Source organism: Sorex araneus, chromosome 1 (assembly GCF_027595985.1).
Source record: "Sorex araneus isolate mSorAra2 chromosome 1, mSorAra2.pri, whole genome shotgun sequence".
In the NCBI taxonomy this organism is placed as follows: Eukaryota; Metazoa; Chordata; class Mammalia; order Eulipotyphla; family Soricidae; genus Sorex; species Sorex araneus.
This window is the reverse complement of record NC_073302.1, coordinates 243,504,720-243,524,214: the sequence shown is the minus strand read 5'-3', so window position 1 is coordinate 243,524,214 and position 19,495 is coordinate 243,504,720. Positions and strand designations below refer to the sequence as shown.

Sequence of the window (19,495 nt, the reverse complement as noted above, 5' to 3'; positions counted from 1 at the left end):
TTGATGTTCTATTTTGCATTATTGATGTGTATGTGTTTGTGTCTGTCTTTTTCCTGAATTCAATTTCAGGTTGCTGGAGGGAAAAATACGTACTTCACTGAATCTTACTTTGCTTAATGAGATAAATTAATGGGTGCCAGGGAAGCTATGTGGTCTATATAATTTAGAATCTTTTAAAGTTTTTCTTGAATGAATGATGCCCTGGTTTCTTTTAAACCAGATTTTAACTATTTATCACCTACTTTATTCTTATATAAAGTAGTACACAATTTTATGCAAATATATTCATGAGGATAATGTAGAAGTTAAACGTTTTCTTTGAAATGGTAGTTGTGCTTTACGCCTTATTTAAAACTAAGCTGTTAAGTCAGGAGTGTGCAGACTTGATTTCTTTGATTATTTTGCACCAAAATACATAGCCTTTTGATTTTTTTGTTTTTCGAATTTGTCTAATTTCCTTCCTCCATCTCCTTTCCTTGCCCCCAAGTCAGTTCTTGACCCTTACTGATTTCCACTGCTGTTACGCAGAATTCCACCAAAGCACCTCTCAAGAGATCGAATGTTGAGAAAGTGACCAACGTGCAGATCCTGGTGTTATTTGGAATCCTCTTGGTCATGGCCTTGGTGAGCTCTGTGGGGGCCTGGTACTGGAACAGGTCTCGAGGTGGAAAAAACTGGTACATCACGAAAATGGGTAAGTGCCAGGGTCGATGAAGACAAAACCGTCTGTGGAAAACTCTTCCAAGTAGAGTTTGGTGTGGCAGCGGTGCCATCCTCTTTCCCAGTGGCACCGAACACCAGTCTTTCAAGGGAAGCGGAAAGACTCAGAGTTCTGTGATGAAGTGAGGCTAGGCATACTTGGGCTCTGTTCCATAATCTAATTATTTCATTCATTTTAATTTTTGAGTTGTTTTCTCAGTGGTTGTCTTTAGGCTTTTAATGTAGATCTTACTTTCTCAGTATTTACTTTAGCTTTTTGTTTGTTTCTGCAAGATTCTGCTCAGTTTCTTGCAGAAAAACTCAGGGCTTACTCTTGTCTCTATGCTCGGGGATCACTCCTTGCCAGCCTGAGGGATCAGAACAGGGTTGACCTCGTGCAAAGCAAATGTCCTATTCACTGCACTATCTCTCTGGCTCTGAATCAACTTCATGCAGACTTGCCATTGGCATTTTTCTGTTTTTCCTTCCTACCAGCTTCTGTATTTGCTCAGCTTCACAGGATTTGTTTTGTTTGCCTGACTTCCTGCACGTGGAATAATCCCTTTTTCATCTTCCCTTCGCATCTCTCCCATTTCCTGAGACATTCTGGGGCCTCATCAGCCTTGGGTACAATCGTCCCTGAATGCGCTCTGCTTTCTGATACTATCTATGATGTATGATGGGCTTTCCTTCAGAGCACAAACATTTAAATTTGTTTTTGACAGATCTCCCTAAATTTGCATTATACATCAGGGACAACTGTTAACTATTGATACTTGGAGAGTCTACTTAGCGACAGCTGAATATGATAGGAGAAAAAGATAAAGATCATATATCAGGATAAAAAGGATTCAGTGAGGAACATGGAGGCTTGGGAGTGAGGAGAAAATGGAAGTAGAAGAGTATAACTACTTGCTAACTTGCTAGCACTTACCCTAATCTTTTATCAGTACGTTTTCCATCACAAATCCAAACTTTAACTCTAAACCAAATTACCATGTTGGCCTCAATCTCTTTCAGGAAAACTCAGTAATTGTAGTTGGAAGCCATAATGAATACTTACTCATTTCCCATTCTGGCCCTTTGCTATTCTGATTCTGCTTCCACAGTGGTATCTTTATAATACCAGTAACACCTTTTGTTTGTCTCTTAGCTATCCCTCACCTCTTACTCAATTACGGGGCTCTTGCTGCTCTCTTCTTCATCTGGATATGGTGCTCACCAGAAAAGCATTTACCCCATCAATACCCACAGACCTTGTACTGTCTCCCCTCCCAGCCCCTCATCCTGTCCAAGGGGGTCTGCCTCTGCTCTGATCTACATGCCCTGGGTCTTGTTTCCTCAAAAAAATAGGTGCAGGACTTCTTGTTTGTCCCCCTGTTGTCCATGCTTCTCTACTCAGACTCTCCAGCTCACCTGCTCTTTGGAGTGTTCCCCAGTCCCTACACCTCAGTGTGGTTATAAAAGCTTCTTACGACCACTTAATTGCCTGTTTTTACATCTTTTAAAACAAGCTCTTTCCTCTCTGCCTTTCAGGTCTAGACCCAAGCTTCTGCTCTTCTTCCTGGCCTTCCCATGGCAGCGACCCCACCTTCCCATTAGCCCTTTGTCCCATGTCTGCAGTACCCTGTTATCTCCTGTGCAGTGCAGTGTAGGGCACCCTTCCCCTCCTTGTCACCTCCTTGCAGAGGCCAGGTCTTTATTAGAAGGGACTGTTAGGGTCTGCGATTTGAAACAAGGCACCCATGAGGAGTTCAAAGATTTTATTAAAGAGATTTGTTAGAGAGAGAGAGGGAGGGAGGAGAGAAGGGAGAGAGAGAGAGAGAGAGAAAAACAGCGAGAGAGACAGAGACAGAGACAGAGAGACAGAGACAGAGACTGTAGAGTGTTACAATTTGACAGGCCAGGGCTGCACCCCATAAAGAAATGGTTGGGGTTTGACCCACACCAACTGTGGGGAAGGGTTTAAGTATCCTAAAACCACGTTGGTTAGTGTCACCTGTGAGTGCCCTTTTGTTCTAGTCTTTCCATGCCTGACCAACCACAAGATTCCTTCTTTTTACTGATTGGCTGGCAGTATGTGCAAGCATTATAAATTTTGTTCGTTCTGTTCTGTTTCCCAAGATGTGGTCTCGGGTTCATGCCCAGTTCAGCTATTAGTTACATAATCATACAGAATAGCAAAATGGCTACTAACAACTAAAATGGCTGCACTTTGGTTCTATCAGAATGGTGTGTTAATAGGCTCCCTATTTCATTAGTGTCACATTGTAGGTACTGTTCAGTAATTAAATTCAAAGCCCTAAATATATGCATAAGAATTATATTTTGAAAACAACTTTGGGAAAAATGTCAGAATCATAAAATTCAAAGAAACTGGAGTCTGACTTGAGCTACAGAAAGAACTCTTCTTTTTTTCTCCTACAGAAAGAAGCTCTAATAACTTTGGATATGACTTGTTGACATTCATCATCTTGTACAACAATCTTATTCCCATCAGCCTGCTGGTAACTCTGGAGGTTGTGAAATATACTCAAGCCCTTTTTATAAACTGGGTGAGTATCCTAGCAGAGTTTCAGATTTATGGCTGCTGAAGAATTGTCAACCCCTGCTTTCTAATACTCTCCTCGAAGTCTTAGTCATTTAGTGAGACTCCAAGAAAGGAAGAGGTTCATCCATGACCCACTTAGGGAATTAAATGAGGAAATGTCAACCCTTGTGTTATTTTTTAAAATACTCTCTTAGTCATTTAATGAGACTCTAGGAAAAGGGAAAATTTGGTATATGACCCAGTTCATATTCAGCAGAGAACCAGCTAGGAATTCCTAGTGAAGATGCCTCTGAACTAATTGCCTTCCGAAGTTTGTTCCTTGGTATTTGCACTTTCTGCTAAATGACAGAGCCAGGTGTACAGATGTGGCTATTCCCAGGGCTCTTGGGAGGATTTAGTGAGGATACAGAGGCAAAATGCTCCAGAGCTATGCTTGTGTTTTGCTGAGGATAACAAGGATGACTTAACCACAAGTGCTTTTCATGCCTTTGAGAGCCAGTTCTGAGGAAAGTGAGCTGGGCGTGTGTTCTTTAGGGTTCCTTATACATCAGATCTCATGCTGATAGTACCCTTGGGTTCCATTCTCAGAGTAGAAGTAGAAGTGCTAGGGATTTCTGTGGCCATTCAGCACTGGTCTTCAGCAGCTGGTGACCATAGTCTGAATGCTGTCCTATGCATTTATTTGGGATTCCCAACAATCCTGAGCAATTAGCCAAGCTACTAAGTGTGAGTTTGGCTAGGCCACAAAGATCATCTTGAAGCAATTCTTCTGTATGTAATTGAAAACTTAATGTCACAGGTTTTTCTACACAGTAGTCAGTATTTTTACTTCCAAATGAAAAGCAAGCATTTCCAGTGTTATCTGCCTTTACCTTATTTTGTGCTTAGTCTGAATAAAGCCTTGATGGTATAATATCCTGAAATGTATTCCTCTACCCACCTCCTTCTCTCTCTTAGGACACAGATATGTATTATGTTGTAAATGATACTCCAGCAATGGCCAGGACATCGAACCTTAATGAAGAGCTGGGACAGGTGTGTGACTCTCTGGGGACTTTGTTAAAGGGGACAAGCTTTTTAAGTAGTTTGAGCATTAAAATACTAAATATTTTGTAATAATGTAATTATTATGCTTCTATTAAGGATACTTTCATTTTATTTATTTATTTTGGTGACATCCAGTGGTGCTCAGGATTTACTCCTGGCTCTCTAGTCAGGGGTCACTCCTGGTGGGGCTCAAGGGACCATATGGGGTGCCAGTGATTGAACCTTGGTTCAGCCATATGTGAGGCAACTGCCTTACCTGCTGTACTATTTCTTCGGTTGCAGGAGATTTTAATTTTAAAATTAAGATGAGTTTTTAAAACTATTGTAGGTATCCCCATACATTTATCTCTGCATATTATTACTGATGCATATTTATTCTATTATATTCTTTAATTTAGGTAAAATACCTATTTTCTGACAAAACTGGAACCCTTACGTGCAATATCATGACTTTTAAGAAGTGCAGCATTGCTGGTGTAACCTATGGGTATGTGTGTTTATCCTTCACTGAATATTTTATTTGTATTCTTCAGCAATAAAAAAATGGCCAATATTTTGAAAGCATATTCATAGGGCCTTAGGCTTGGAATAACTATTCAAACTAATTGAAGTGTAAGACCTTCAAAACTTTGAACAGTTAAAATATGGATTATTTCTGCAAACATTAATCTAGCGAGAAATCTCGGGAATCTTTGCATTTATATTTCTTCTCTATTATCAAATCCTGACTCAGGATTTGGTGTTGATCTGTGTTTTGGGTAACTTGGTCACTGTAGTGGTAACTTTCATGGTTTTGTTTTACAAGATTACTATAACATCACCATCACCCAAGTCTGTCTATCACTGTTTTCATGTCACCTCGTCTTTTTCCCCTCCCCTTACTACTTAGTAATTTTGGTTTTGTATCCTAAAGCCAAGGGTTTGTCAGCCATCAACATTGCCCTTCCTGTTTCCTGTCTCTATATCACAGATGAGTGAGATCATCTGGTTCTGTGTCCTTCCTCCTCTGGCTTATTTCATTTCACATAAGGAAGCATTTCATCTTTTCTGACAGTGGTGTAATATTCCATTGTGGTATAGGCCACAACTTCTTTATCCATTCATCTGTCACTGAACATTTGAGTTGTTGACATATCCCAGCAACGAACATAGGCACAGACATATTTTCTCATATGAATGTTTTTGTACTTAGTGGTCACATACCCAAGAAGTGGAAGTGCTTGTTCATGTAAGAGTTCACTTATATTGTGGAGACGCCTCCATACTGCTTTCTATGGGCTGCACCAGGTCATATTCCCACCAACAGTGCATGTAGGCCCCTCTTTCAACATGTCCTGGCCAACACTGTCTCAGTGTTTTTGATAAATGTCAGTCTTCTGGTGTGAGATGATACTGCATTGTTGTTTTGGTTTGCATTTCCCTCATAACAAGTAATGATGCCTACTGGCCATCATTTTTTATATGCCTATTTATATCCTTATATCTTCCTCAGAGATGTGTATTTTAACTGCTCACCCCATTTTTGGATGGGGCCATTTTTTGTTTTTTTCAATCGAGCTTTGTGAATTCCTGATGTGCCTTAGATATTAGCCCCTTTCCTGATGTATGGTGTGAAAATATTTTTCTTATTAAGTAAGGTATCTTTGTTTTTTGACAAGTTTCTTTTGCCATGCCTTTTTAGTTTGATGTAGTCCCATTTATTCTTGTTTTCTTTGCCTCTGGCGTCAAGTCATGGAAGACATTTCTGAGGTCGATATTCTGGAGAGTTCGGCCTATGTTTTCCTCAGCATGATTTATGGATTCTGGTCTAATCTCGAAATCTTCAGTCCACTTTGAGTTAACTTTTGTGCATGGTGTGAGATTGAATAAAAGTTTTTTTTTTTTATATGTGTGGCTCTCCAGTCTAGCCAGCATCCCTTGCTGACAAGACTTTCCTTGCTCCACTTCATTTGATTATACGTCTGTGACCACTCTGTTTCTCTCTCCCTCTGACAGTCATTTTCCAGAATTGGCAAGAGAGCAATCCTCGGATGATTTCAGGTAAGTTTTAGATGCTCTAATGGAAAATACTTAAGAATAATTTCATATCAGTACTTTTCTCTTATGTTTTGTTTTAAAAAGTTGCCTGAAAATAACTTTCTGCGGTGGAGGTTGTGTTAACAGCTGCTCTATGTGTGACCTCTTTCTCCTACCCCCGAACTTAATTCTTTCCCAAACTTTGCAAGTATGTGAGATTTTCTATGTACCCTCCACACAGGCAGTTTCATCCATGTACTTGGGGTACACTTTCTCATTATGTGTGTCCTTGGGTCTCTACAGGCTCATTTCTGCCTGAACATCTTCCCTTATTAATTATTGGAAATGTCCCTGTTTTAAAAGGATAAGAATTTACCTCTCCTCCTGCTTCCCAGCTCCCACTGGATCTCCTGTGAGACTCTGAACATCCAATTTTTTTCTTTCTTTTTTTTTCTTTAGTGTCCAGTTTTCTTCTCTTTACGTCACACCTTCCATATGTGTTTGTTCTATTTTCTTGTTTTCTATCCTTTGCCATCCAGTATTTATTTGATCTCATTTTCAGTTTTCAGAAGCATTCTCCTGCCTTTATACCCTGGATTTTGCTTCTTCTCCTCTCCCTGCACTGGTGTTTTGATCTCTTGTTTATTGTGTTTTAGATAAAATTTTATTCAAAAGCCTGGGGATAATTAACTGTATGTTTATTAGATTTATTTCAAATGGCAAAATAAAGAGCAAAACCTAACCAACTTTGCCATTTAAAACTGTCATTTTGAATGTACTTTTATAGAGGCCACAGTTTATGTCGCCAGAGGTGCTGAAACAGCCATGGTCATTCCAGTGATACTTGGCTTGGCGGTTTGGTCTGCCTGTTTGGTGGTCAGGCTCAGCAGTGCATGAAGACCTCCAGAGCTGCCCTAGTGGTGCTTAGGGGCCACTAGGGTTAATCCTGGCAGTGCTTTGGGGTAGCATAATGTAGTAGAAATTTTTAGGGCCTTGCTCATGCCAGGTGTGCACTGTACGCTGGTGTCATTCCCCTATTACTGTCATAAGCATTTTTGTTTGTTTGTTTTGGGGCCACACACAGCAGTTTTCAAGGCTTACTCTTAGCTCTGTGCTCAGGGATGGGGATGCTCACTGTGTATGCAGTCATGGGGATTGAACTCGGGTTAGCCGTATGCAAGGCAAGTGCCTAGCTGCCGTACTATCTCTTCAGCTCCTTAAAGGAACTGCTGAATTGAATAAACATTTTCTCTTCTCCCTTCCAGCCGGATGTGTACTGCCCCTTGTGAATCATGTGACTTTGAAGATCCCAGGCTCTTGAAGAACATTGAGGACCAACATGTAAGACAGAGGTTCCCAAACTTATTTGGCCTGCTGCCCTTTATGTAGAAAAAAAAAAAGATCAGAAACCTGCCTTTTTTACGTCAACAAACAGAAACTCCCTGCATGTGGGGGTGCGGGGTAGTATCCCCCTCTCTGAGTAGCACAGTGTGCAGTGCTTGGAAAGATAGTTTCGGAATCCAGGGCAAGACACAGTTTCACTTTTGTGTGTGTGTATGCTAGTACTTCAGGGAAGTGATCATCTTAAAGTATTCCAGCAAATAATTTAAGTGGATGAATAACTCAATTTAAGTATATGGGTGAGGTTATAAAGTAGCACACGAGCATTCAGAGCAATCTTGCCATGCAATTCTTTAGCAGTCGCCATGCCTGTTGCTTTGTATGGTTTCTTGGTGTCTTCCTATGAGTCTGTTTCTTCACGGTTTTGAATCCTAAGAGATAAGCATTTTGAAGAGTCACTGAAATGTCCTTTGGCTAGGCTAACTTGAAAAGCAAGACATAAGAATATATACGTACCTTCTCCTGTGTGTTGGACAGACTGATTTTCCTGTGGTATTTGCCTCCTTGAGGAGGTGGACAGGTTACTTAGGAAGATTGAATTACCCAGAAAACAAATGTAGAAATGAGAGTCAGACCTAAGATGATTCGGTTCTTAAGTTATGTTGTCTCACTGTTAGCACAAAAGTGGATTTTTCTGCGCTGATGGGTTCTTGAGAATTGTATGACAGATTTGCATCCAAAACTTGGAAGGTTAAGAGCTTAGAATTTATTGTACAGTTTAGTAGATGAGTCCAGGTCCCTCTCCAAACATCCAGGCCTCTCCTTTATCCATGTATGGTATCACTTATTCTGTCCCTGCGCTGCCCTGGTCCTGTGTACTACTGTCTTGACCTGTTCCTTGCTGTTTGCTCACCTCCAGTGTATGATGACCTAGTCTTGTCCCTAGGCCACTCTCTGTCCACTGTATGCTTTCTTGTCTGATATCCTGTGCCTTTCTTGGACCATATCCCAGTGGTTCCCTGTCATCCTTTCCTGGCTTCATTTAAGTCTCCAGCCTGCCATCTATCCAAGTGTAAGCACTGTAGCACTGTCATCCTATTGTTCATCAATTTGCTCAAGCAGGCACTAGTAACATCTCCATTGTCAAACTTGTTGTTACTGTTTTTGGCATATCAGATACACCACAGGTAACTTGCCAGGCTCTGCCGTGCGGGTGGAATACTCTCGGTAGCTTGCCGGGCTTTCCGAAAGGGACGGAGGAATTGAACCTGGGTTTGCCGTGTGCAAGGCAAACACCCTACCCACTGTGCTATTGCTCTAGTCATAAGAATCCTACCTAATTTCTGCTGTCTGTCTGGGACTAAAGCCCCTTCCTGATCTTGCTATCTTTCTGGGCCTGTGACCCCTGCCTGTTACTACTGTCTAACCCAGTTATGAGTTTTCCCTCATCCTGCCTTCTCTCTGGGTGAATGACATCCCCAGCCTGATCCTGAGTTCTGTCTGGGAGAAAGAGGTGAAGGGTAGAAAAGGTGAAAAAAAAGGGGGCAAGAGAAGGGGGTGAGCCTGGCTGGCAGGCTTCCTTTTATCTGATGCCATCTCCCACTCCCTGCCATCCCTTTATCTATTCTGATTTGCTACCTGTTTGTTGGATGAGATTTAAGTGACTGACTCGATTCACATGGCACTCCACCCTTTCACTCCTGCTGTGACTTCACCATCTCAGCTATTGTTAACATACTGGAACTGACTATAAGATCACAAGAATTTATTTTGTTTTAAAGTCTCCTCTGTAAAAATATTTGAAGATATTCAACAATCAAAGTGTCTTATAGTCATTGTAGTCAATATAAACTAGATTGAATATGATATTTTTCACACTTTGTTTATTTATTTATTATTATACCGACATGCCATTTCATTGGTAAAGACACGTACAGCACCTAGTCCAGACAAGGTCAGACCCGAATATGTGAAGAATCTGCTGCCAGTACTAATCAATACACTGGCTCGGCTCTTCACATGCTACCTGTCTGAATGCAAGGTTCCATCCCAGTGGAAAGCAAGCAGGACCGTTCTGTTGTACAAGAAGGGAGACATCCATGACATCGGCAACTATCGCCCAATCTGCCTGTTGTCCGTCATCTATAAGTTGTTCACTCGAGTCATCCTGAATAAAATAGGCAGAACACTAGATGAAGGACAACCACGTGAGCAAGCTGGGTTGTGAAAAGGATTCATCACGATCGACCGTATCCACACAGTGACCAAACTCATTGAAGTTTTGCGAAATTTCAAGATGCCACTTTGTCTAACGTTCATCAACTTAAAGAAGGCCTTCGATTCTGTTGAGACTGAAGTGGTCATTGAAGCCCTAGCCAAACAGGGCGTTCAAACTCAGTACATCAAGATCTTCTGCGTGCTGTATTACGGATTCGCCACCATGATTACACCATTCTACAAGGAAGTGATCACTGACGTAAAGAGAGGGATTTGGCAGGGTGATACTATTTCACCGAAACTCTTCAGTGCCACCCTCAAGAATGTCATGCGATGACTGGAATGGGAAGGAATGGGAGTGAAGATAGACGGTTGGCAATTACACCACCTCTGCTTTGCTGATGCCATCGTTCTCATAACACCAAACATTAGCCAAGTGGCACAAATGCTGACCAACTTCGACTACAAGTGTGGAAAGGTTGGACTGCAGCTGAATCTCACCAAGACAATATTCATGAAAAACGAACTAGACCCTGACATTCCATTTGCTGTCAATGGAACGAACATCTCCGAATGCAGCAGCTATGTGTACCTGGGTTGAGAAATCAACATGAGGAATGACTTGGTGCCAGAACTGCGCAGGAGGAAGAGAGCAGCGTGAAATGCCTTCAAGAGCATCGAAGAAGTGGTTAAGAGGATGAAGAACCTCCGGCTCCGGGCACCTTTTTTCAACTCCACCATTCTTCCTGCACTAGCATACACGTCAAAGACCTGGGCCCTACGAAAACAGGATGAGAACGCTATTCGGGTATCCCAAAGAGGAATCGAAAGAGCTATGCTTGGAGTATCACATTGCACTCAAGTGAGAGAAGGAATCTGGAGTTCTGACCTCCGTCGACAGTCAAAAATCAGGGACGCTGTCTCATTTGCCAAGACATCAAAAATTAGATGGGCCGGACACGTAATGCGATTCAGAGATGACCGCTGGACAAGAGCTGTTACCAACTGGATTCCACGGGACGTCAAAAGACCTCGTGGCCGCCCACCAACAAGATGGTCAGACTTCTTCGTCAAAACCCTGAATGAATGGTTTGAGGCTCTTCCTGTTCCTGGAATGAGCAGATATCATTGGGCTACACTAGCACGCGAATGAGACATTACTGGCGCCTGCTCGAGCACATCGAAGATTGATGGGATGACAAGTGATACAAGTGATTATTTTTTTAACTGAGTCACCATGAGATAGAGCGTTACAGAGCTGTTCATGATTTCATGATTGGGTTTTAGTCATACAGTTTTCAAACACCCATCCCTCCACTAGTGTAATTTCCCAGCATCAGTGTTCCCAGTTTTCCTCCCACTCTCCCAAACCCCCCCCCCCCAACTCTAACTGCCTCTATGGCAGTGAATATGATTTTTTTTTTCTGAAAAAGTTTAGTTAGGTTTTGCAGAGTGCGGGGGATGGGAGAAGGAGGTGTTTCCAAGCAGTACTCAGGGCCCTGGGGACCACTCCTTGCGATCCGCTGATTGGGTGTGAGGTTGATGGGGTGTTTCTTGGGCCTGATGGTGCAGTGCTGGAGGCCACTATAGTCACCTCTGGTAGTACTCTGGGAGCCTCCGGGATACACAGTGCTATGAATTGAACTTGGGGCCTATCATACACCAGTGCTATGCTCCCACCCTTTGAGGTATTCCCCTGGGCCTCCCCCAACTTAAGTTTTAAGATTAGGTAAACCTGAACAAAGTTAAAACTTTATATTTCCAAAATTTTATTTACGGATGGATATATTTGAGTAGGTGCCGTAATACAGCAGATAGGATGCTTGCCTTGTACGTGACCAACTGGCTTGATCCCCAGCTTCCCACATGGTTTCCCAAGCATGACCAGGAGTGACTCCTGAGCATAGATCAAGGAGCATTGCCAAACTTGCACACACACACCCCTCCCCCCCGCCCCACCAGACAAATAGAAAAACAGATGGGTTTATTTATGTGAATGTGGCCCATGCAGGTAACTCATGGCTGCAGGCTCTTGAAGCAAAAGTGTGGGAGCTCTAAAGAAGTTGCCCTGGAGGAGAGTTGTTTAACCAAGGGTGCCACAAAAACAAGTGTACAGGGAGTGCTTCTGCCCCACAGAGGACTCAAGCATCCTCAAGGGGCTACTAGGCTGAAGGCCGTAATGAAGGCAGTTGACCCATTGTGTCTTCCTGGTTAAGTTAGAACAGTGAGCCCGTAAGGGGCAAGTGAAATGCTGATGAAAACTTTGGAAACTGCTTTTGTGTCTTCTCCACATAGGTGAGTTGTAAAAAGCAGCAGAGGAAGTGAGGTGGGGATGGGGACCGAGTAGCAGCACAGAAGACTGTGTGCGACCCTGTTTGGACATGTGACTGGGTCCATAACCTTGATCCTTAATCTTGATCATTCATTCATTTACCAGATGGTTTCAGGGCCGAGGCTGTATACAGATTCTTGCTAGGGACTAGGAGAAAAGATGAATAGGAAGCACTAAAGGGAAAATGAGGCTGCACCCCCAGAATGTGGATGACCTTGATGGGGTGGGGAATCCTATAAACCCCCAGAAATCAATCATACAACTGGTTTCTGTGTATACAAAAAACAAATACGAATCCCATGGCTCTCTCTTACTGCCCACGTTCGGTGGTCTTGGGCTGTTTCCCCTATCCCAAGTGGCTGATGGCAACTGGCGGACGAAGGAGGAAACAAAGAAGGAATCAATTGCAGTTTATTCCAGTCTCATCTCCATTTTCTTCCGATTCTCCTTCCCCCGATTCCCCTTCATTCTCCTCCTTGGATCCTCCTTGATTCTCCCTTTTTCCACTCTTAGAGCCTTGGTTATCTCCCAAATCATGAGGGGGTTGGGGTAACAGTTACACAGAACTGTGGTCATACAATTAGTGGATATAAGGTCTCTCCCTCAGGGAAAGCTTCTTCCAGGACAAACTCTCATACAGCAAGAACACTCACCCAAGGGTGAAATACCATCTATGGGTGCATTTCTCCTTTCCTTAGTTCAACAACCATTTAAACATTTACCTTAATTCTACTTCTTAGTAATATTAGTTGTTTTCTATGGACACAGTAAGCATACATTAAGCTTATAGGATGGCTCTCCTGGGGACATCTCACTATAGATCTCAGACTATAGTACTCAGGCCAGATTAGTCTTTTCTAACCCTCGCAGGGTCCTAATCTACTTGTTACTTTTTGGGTCATTGTGGAGAATTTGTCCATGACTGTGTTATTAACTTATACTTAAGTATTATGGTGCTTGGCCTGGCCCATTTTGATGCGAGGGTAGCTCACAGTTTGTGCTGGGTCTATCCAGTCCCTCGTTGGGACCTTGCTTTTAGGGTGCTAGGAACTAAGGGCAACTGAGGCTTAAGTCAAGAAAACAGATGCCCAGAAGTGAGTATTATTCAGTATTATTCAGAGTCAATTAGCTCCCAAATTACAAAAGCATAGCATTAACTGTCTTCTTGTGCCTATACAAAAAGGACATTGCTCTGAAGTAACTATGCAAAGGACATAAGGCGAAGAGAAAAGCAATATTCCACTTACAAATGCAAATCCAGTGTCCAAGAAGGATCTGACCTAACAAGTTAACAGAATCTGATTAGGGGATAAAGGTGATTGACCGGTTGGGGAAGCAGAGCACAGAGAAAGAGGTTATAGAAAAACACAGAGGAATGGGAGTGCCACTGTGATGGGTGTAACCCAGTACACCTAAGCTCCCTGTGGCAAGGAAGAAAGGACATACCAATGTTATCCTACAGTTCCAGTTTATTACCAGAGGACAGTACACATCAGCCCAACTCCCAGAATTTTTGAAGCTTAAGAATCAAACCTATGGTGCTGTCAGAGAGGAAGCACAGAGGCCACAGTTCCAGTTGCTGCCTGCATAAAGGGTTGGAGCTGCCTCTGTGAGAGTCAGAAACCAAGGGACGCTCAGGGCTCCAGGATGCCTGTAGGACCGCGGAGACTGGGGGCTGTGAGTAGGGTCTGAATGCTGGCACTATGGGGAGATACTTCTTCCCCACTGAGTGCATAGTTTCCAAGTCAGAGCCACGTTGGAGGGGAGTCTTGGAGACTGTGCTGCTTGGCCATCAAAGCAAGGGAAGTGTTTGTGCCTTGGTCACATGCGGTCTTGAGGGCATCTTCAGACTCTGCAGAGGAGAGAAAACCCCCACCTTCCTTCCCAGGGAGGTCCCCCAGCTGAAACAGGTTTTCTTTTTTCCTGGGTCATCATTTCTGATTTTCTGGGCCCCTTAAGACTGTAAAGCTGTATGGATAGATATCCATAAGGCAGTTTGCCTTTTAGTCAGTGAGACAGCCTATGGAAAATAATGAGACCAGGGACTTACTTCTAATTTGTGGGATAATTTCCTCCCAAGATTTTCCAAGGAAGAACGAAACTTTCTTTTAAGTCATTACATCTAAGTTTTCGAACTTGAGTACTTCAAGAAAACACCATTTGCATATTTATATTAGATACTTTATAGTTGCAGTTTGCTGTAAGATTATTTTAAACAAGATTATTTTAGACAAATTTTAGAAATTTTAAATGAATTGAAAATTTCTGTATATACATAAAGCATTTTGTGCAAATTAGTCATAATAAGTATAATGAGATACCTAGAATAGGAAATAATAGAGTCAGAGAGAATAGGAAGTTACTGTTAGTTGAAAGGGAGAATGTGGTGGGGGAGGGGTTGTTGTTTAATGGGTATAGTGTCAGGAAGATGAAAAAGGTTTGAGCATAGTTATTGCTGATTGGCACACAGAATTCTGTCTATACTTAATATCACTAAATTATATCTTTAATGATGTCTAATTTGTAGATTTATTTGTCTATTTGTAGATTTCCCTCATAATAGTAAAGCTTCAACTTCTAAATATGTACATATATACATAAATGCATATACACATGTCTGTGGATACATGTATATATAAATTCTGCAGTAATAATGAGTTCCTTCAAGTGGCAACAATTTTTTTGACTGGGACTGTAACTCAGCAATAGAATGCCTTTTTCACATGGCTCTGCTCCTGGTTTTGACACTCAGCCCCATAAACAATGCATTTGGGGAAAACTACAGAAAAAATTTTTTTTTTTCAAATTTGAGTTGTCTAAAATAATATTGCAAATAGTTCAAAGGCTTCAGTTTAAGTTTGTTGTTTGCCTCCTTTCCCTTATTTATTGGAAGGGAAAAGGGGAAAGTTATCATTTGTGGATGATAGAATTGTCTTCCTTGAAAATCCCAGAGGACCAACTAAAATTCAGAGAATTAGTAAGTCAGTTGCAATTGGATTTTTAACTTATTTATAAAATGTAAAGGTTTTAGTGCCCTCTGAATGATAGGTTTATTGTAAAATATAGTGGAAACAAGATTTCAGTTATGATAAGTCAGTATATAAAATGCCTGGGGTATAATGCCTCACATATATAGTAGGGTCACAGATTACTATTTTTTAAAATTTTATTGAATCACCGTGAGACAGTTACAGATTATTTTTAATAAATAAAAAATGAATAGGAAATATGCTGTGAATGAAATACAGAAGCTTTAGCTCTCTTTAATAAATGAGATGTATTTTCAGATGAGTAGATAGTGTTGTTTGTTTGTTTGGAGGACTGGAGCGATAGCACAGTGAGTAGGACATTTGCCTTGCATGCGGCCGATCCCGGTTCGATTCCTCTGTCCCTCTCGGAGAACCCGGCAAGCTACTGAGAGTATCCCGCCTGCACGGCAGAACCTGGCAAGCTACCCGTGGCATATTCGATATGCCAAAAACAGTAACAGCAAGTCTGACAATGGAAACGTTACTGGTGCCCGCCCGAGCAAATCGATAAACAATGAGATGACAGTGCTGCAGTGCAGTGCAGATAGTGTTGAGGCCTCATTTCCCTACTGATTCGTGGTCTAATCTCAATGAAAAGTAAGGATTGTGTCTGTGTGGTATGGGTGGAGAGAAATATGTGCTCAGGAAAATTTTTATAAAAGGTCCTAGATGAGTGATAAATGGTCTTATGGGTTATAAAGGATGATAAAATTGGAGAGCAGGTCCAGGTTCCGCACGATCCACACATCTTCTATGCGCAGCCCTGTCTTCTTATAAGCTACACTATGGGTTATGAGGGATTATAAAGCTGAAGAGCTGGTGAGATAGAGAACAAATACATGTTTCATTTATAACTGCGCAATTGGTAGGTCAGTCTTGCTTGTTTGAGTTCAACATCGCTTTGCACACCTCGGACAGCTTAGCGAGGAGGGCAGGTGGCCTGCTTTCCCTCCTGGGTCTCAGGGAAGCCAAGAAGAAGCACCCTGCATGTGGCAGGAGTGTTGGAAGTATCAAAAACGAATGAAGCGAGGTGCTGGCAGTGTCAGAGGAGGGGTCCCTAGGTGCCCCCTCGCATCTTACCTGACACTTGGAGCAGCACAGCAGGAAGGATGTTAAATGAAAGCCCAGAGGATGAGCACACAGAGCGGATAAAAGCCAGGAAAGGCTGCTCTTTCCCTGTTCCAAACAGGACAGCGTCTGGAGGCAGATTGCACACTCGCGAGGCGTACAAGTAGTCAGGGCTGTGTGTGACAGAGGATGGGGCTGGAGGGGGACAACTGTGGCACATGCAGGACCTCGATCCCGTGCTGCAGATCCCCACCTCTGCTCTATCAGCAGAGGAAGCCCTTCTGGGCTTTGAACAGGGGCGCCCTGCACCTGCAGCCGCAGTAACCGCAGCCACCCGATTAATGATATCCCATGTTTGTAGCCCACAGCTCCTTGCATCCAGGAGTTCCTCACTCTCCTGGCTGTGTGCCACACAGTCGTTCCTGAGAAGGAAGGAGACGACATCATCTATCAGGCCTCTTCCCCGGGTGAGCCCCTTCCCTGGACAGCTGAGCGTCGGCAGTGGCTTGTCAGAGTGGTGTGTCCTGCTGGAACCTCACAGTCTCAGGTGCTGCTGGCAGAGATCACAGCTGTGCCAGCTGACCTGGGCCCCTCTTTAATTGCACTCAGAATGCAGGAAGTCCCTCAGGGCATCTTGCTTCTGCTAGGGGAAGTCATAGCCCCAGACAGCCTTCCACCCCTCATGGAGTTCCCAAGGGCTGCACTTCCTGTGCTCCGTGAACAGCCTAGTCTTCCAGCTGAAGCACATGGTTCTGATGTTTCATTGGAAAGTCACGGAAGCAGGTGGGAGTGATAATAAGAAAGGCAGGGTGCTCACCTTATGTGGCCAGCCTAGGTTTGATGGGTTTGATCCTTGACCACCCATAGAGTCTCCTGAGTTCACCAGGAGTCAGCTCTGAGCACTGCTGCTTGTGACCCAAACACAAAACCAAACCAAACAAACTCAGAAAGTCATGGAAACATATCGTAAGTTCATCAGAGGACTTTGATCCCAACCATGAGTAGTCAGCATATACATATAATCTTTCTTCTGGGCTCACTGAGTTTTAGTTCCAACTCTCCATGTGAGCAGAAGTGCTCTTTCCAGACTCCTGGGCCCAGGCGGCAGAGTGAGCAAGAGATTATAAGCGCTGGGGATCTCTGCATCCCTAGCCCTTGCTACTTTGCACATCAGTCTGGTCTTCTCTTTTATTTTACCTTTTTTAGCGGTGGGGAGGGGGTAGGTTTTGGAGCAGTACCTAGTGGCGCTCAAGGCTCACTCTTGGCTCAGCACTTAGGGTTCACTTCTGGGTGGTGCTCAGTGGACCCTGTGTGGTCTGGGGATCCAGTATGGGTTGGCCGTATCCAAGAGAAGCACCTTCCCACTATATATATTATCTCTCTTCCCCCCTGCCCTCCAAGTCCAGGTCTTCTTACCACATCTGGCTTTTGTTAATTTGAAAAATAATACTTGGAAACAGTTCTGCCATTCCTATCAGAGTCAATATTTCATCAATTCTTTCTTGACAGATGAAGCTGCTTTGGTGAAAGGAGCTAAGAAGCTGGGCTTTGTCTTCACAGGCAGGACCCCGTACTCAGTCATCATCGAGGCGGTAAGTGATGGCCCTGGGCTCTTGAGTCCAGCTCCCTGCTGCAGGCTTTATATAGGAAGTAGCGAATCTGTTGGAAACAGAACTAAATTTCAGTTCTATTTTGGGTGGGAAAGGAGGCCTGTGGAAAGAGCGGAGGCTGCCCCATGGGTTTATTTATTAGTTGTCTCATGTCATCACATTGCAGTACTTTCCCCTCTCATGATGATCCTTCCCCACCATTACTGGCATCAAAGTTATTTGCAGCCAGGAGCAGAACTGTATGGCCAGCTCATTCCTGGGGTCTGTGTCGATGTCTCTGCAGCCTTGGCAGCAGGAGCTGCAGTAGAAGGCCAGAGTCTATTGCTCTCACTCTCCAGAGCTGACTACAGAAATCTTTTTACCTTTTATTTATTTATTTCCCTCTAAATCAAGGAGATTTTTTAAATTGATTTTTTTTCTCCACCCTTATGGATCCAGTAAGTGAAATTTGGTGACTGGAAACGATTTAAATAGGAATAAGATTGAATTGGGCCCCTTGAGATAGGCAGTGGGGGAAACTGGTGGTCAGGACTTGCCAGACTCTGCTGTGGAATGATGGCCAGGGAGAAGGTCGCGCACCCCCATTGTCTGAAGTAGGCAGGTTTGGTGGCCACTGCCTTCTCTGCTCTCTCCTCCGAGTTTGACAGGAATTGTGGATTGTTACACGTTCGGACTTTATGTGCCTTAAATCCCTAGAACCTGGGGCCAGAGCAGTAGCCAGGAGGTAGGTCACTCTCCTTGCATGTAGTTGACCTGGGTTTGATCTCTGGCATCCCATGTGACCCCTCGAACAGAGCCAAGAGTGATACCCAAGTGGAGAGCCTGGAGTAATCCCTGAGCATCTCCCATGTGTTCCCCAAACAACAACAACTACAACAACAACAACAAATCCCTAAAACTCTTTAATACATTTGTGTATTTGAGGTTCGCTTTCAACAGGTTTAACCTGACATATTTTTTTAGTTCAGTAGTTGTCAGTTTTTGCTTTTACTTATTTGCAAAATGTCCAAATGTCATCCTTTTCTTTAAAATGCCTATGTGTGGGTTTTTTTTTTTCATTTTGTTTGGTTTTTGCATTTCCAGTTCTAATCAAATGTAGAGATTTAGATAACATTTCTTTCTTCTTTATTTCAACAAACATAGGGAATTGAGCTTAGGGAAGTGTGCAGTCACTGAAAATGGAAATTGAACAGAGACATTTCCAGCATGGAACTTTTCACAGAGGAGGTCTCCTTCCCCCAGGTGAAGGGCGGTTACACCTTCACTATGGTTTTCAGTGGTGTGGATGCTGCTGTGCTGCTCTGCATTGCGGACATGGGCTGTGGGTGTGGTGTGGAGGGATGGGGCACAGTGGGAAAAGCCAGAAGAGCTGCTCTGCCTTCCAGAGCCGGGTCGAGGTGGCCTGTGCAAGAGCCTGCTGGGTATCCCACTGGGAACCAGTGCAGTGTTGGAGGTACTGATCTGAAGCATGAATTTGCACCTCTTGCTCAACTTACCAAAGTTTAAAGACCGTATGGCTGGAAAAGGAGTAGTAAATGACAACTTGTAAAATCCTACTTACCAGTTCAGGAGTTCTTAAGTCAGT

The 19,495-nt window shown here is 43.2% G+C and overlaps 1 protein-coding gene across 3 annotated transcripts in view; it reads left to right on the top strand.

The window, feature by feature from the left end:
* Positions 1-19,495, top strand: part of ATP8A2 (ATPase phospholipid transporting 8A2) — a 651,431-nt gene that overhangs the window by 170,970 nt on the left and 460,966 nt on the right. For all 3 annotated transcript variants that reach the window (XM_055146569.1, XM_004604655.2, XM_055146669.1), the window contains exons 11-18: positions 529-694; positions 3,127-3,254; positions 4,208-4,285; positions 4,696-4,784; positions 6,293-6,337; positions 7,579-7,654; positions 16,662-16,767; positions 17,810-17,892. In XM_055146569.1, the coding sequence (XP_055002544.1) occupies positions 529-694; positions 3,127-3,254; positions 4,208-4,285; positions 4,696-4,784; positions 6,293-6,337; positions 7,579-7,654; positions 16,662-16,767; positions 17,810-17,892 (771 nt within the window). The remainder of the gene's footprint in view (positions 1-528; positions 695-3,126; positions 3,255-4,207; positions 4,286-4,695; positions 4,785-6,292; positions 6,338-7,578; positions 7,655-16,661; positions 16,768-17,809; positions 17,893-19,495) is intronic.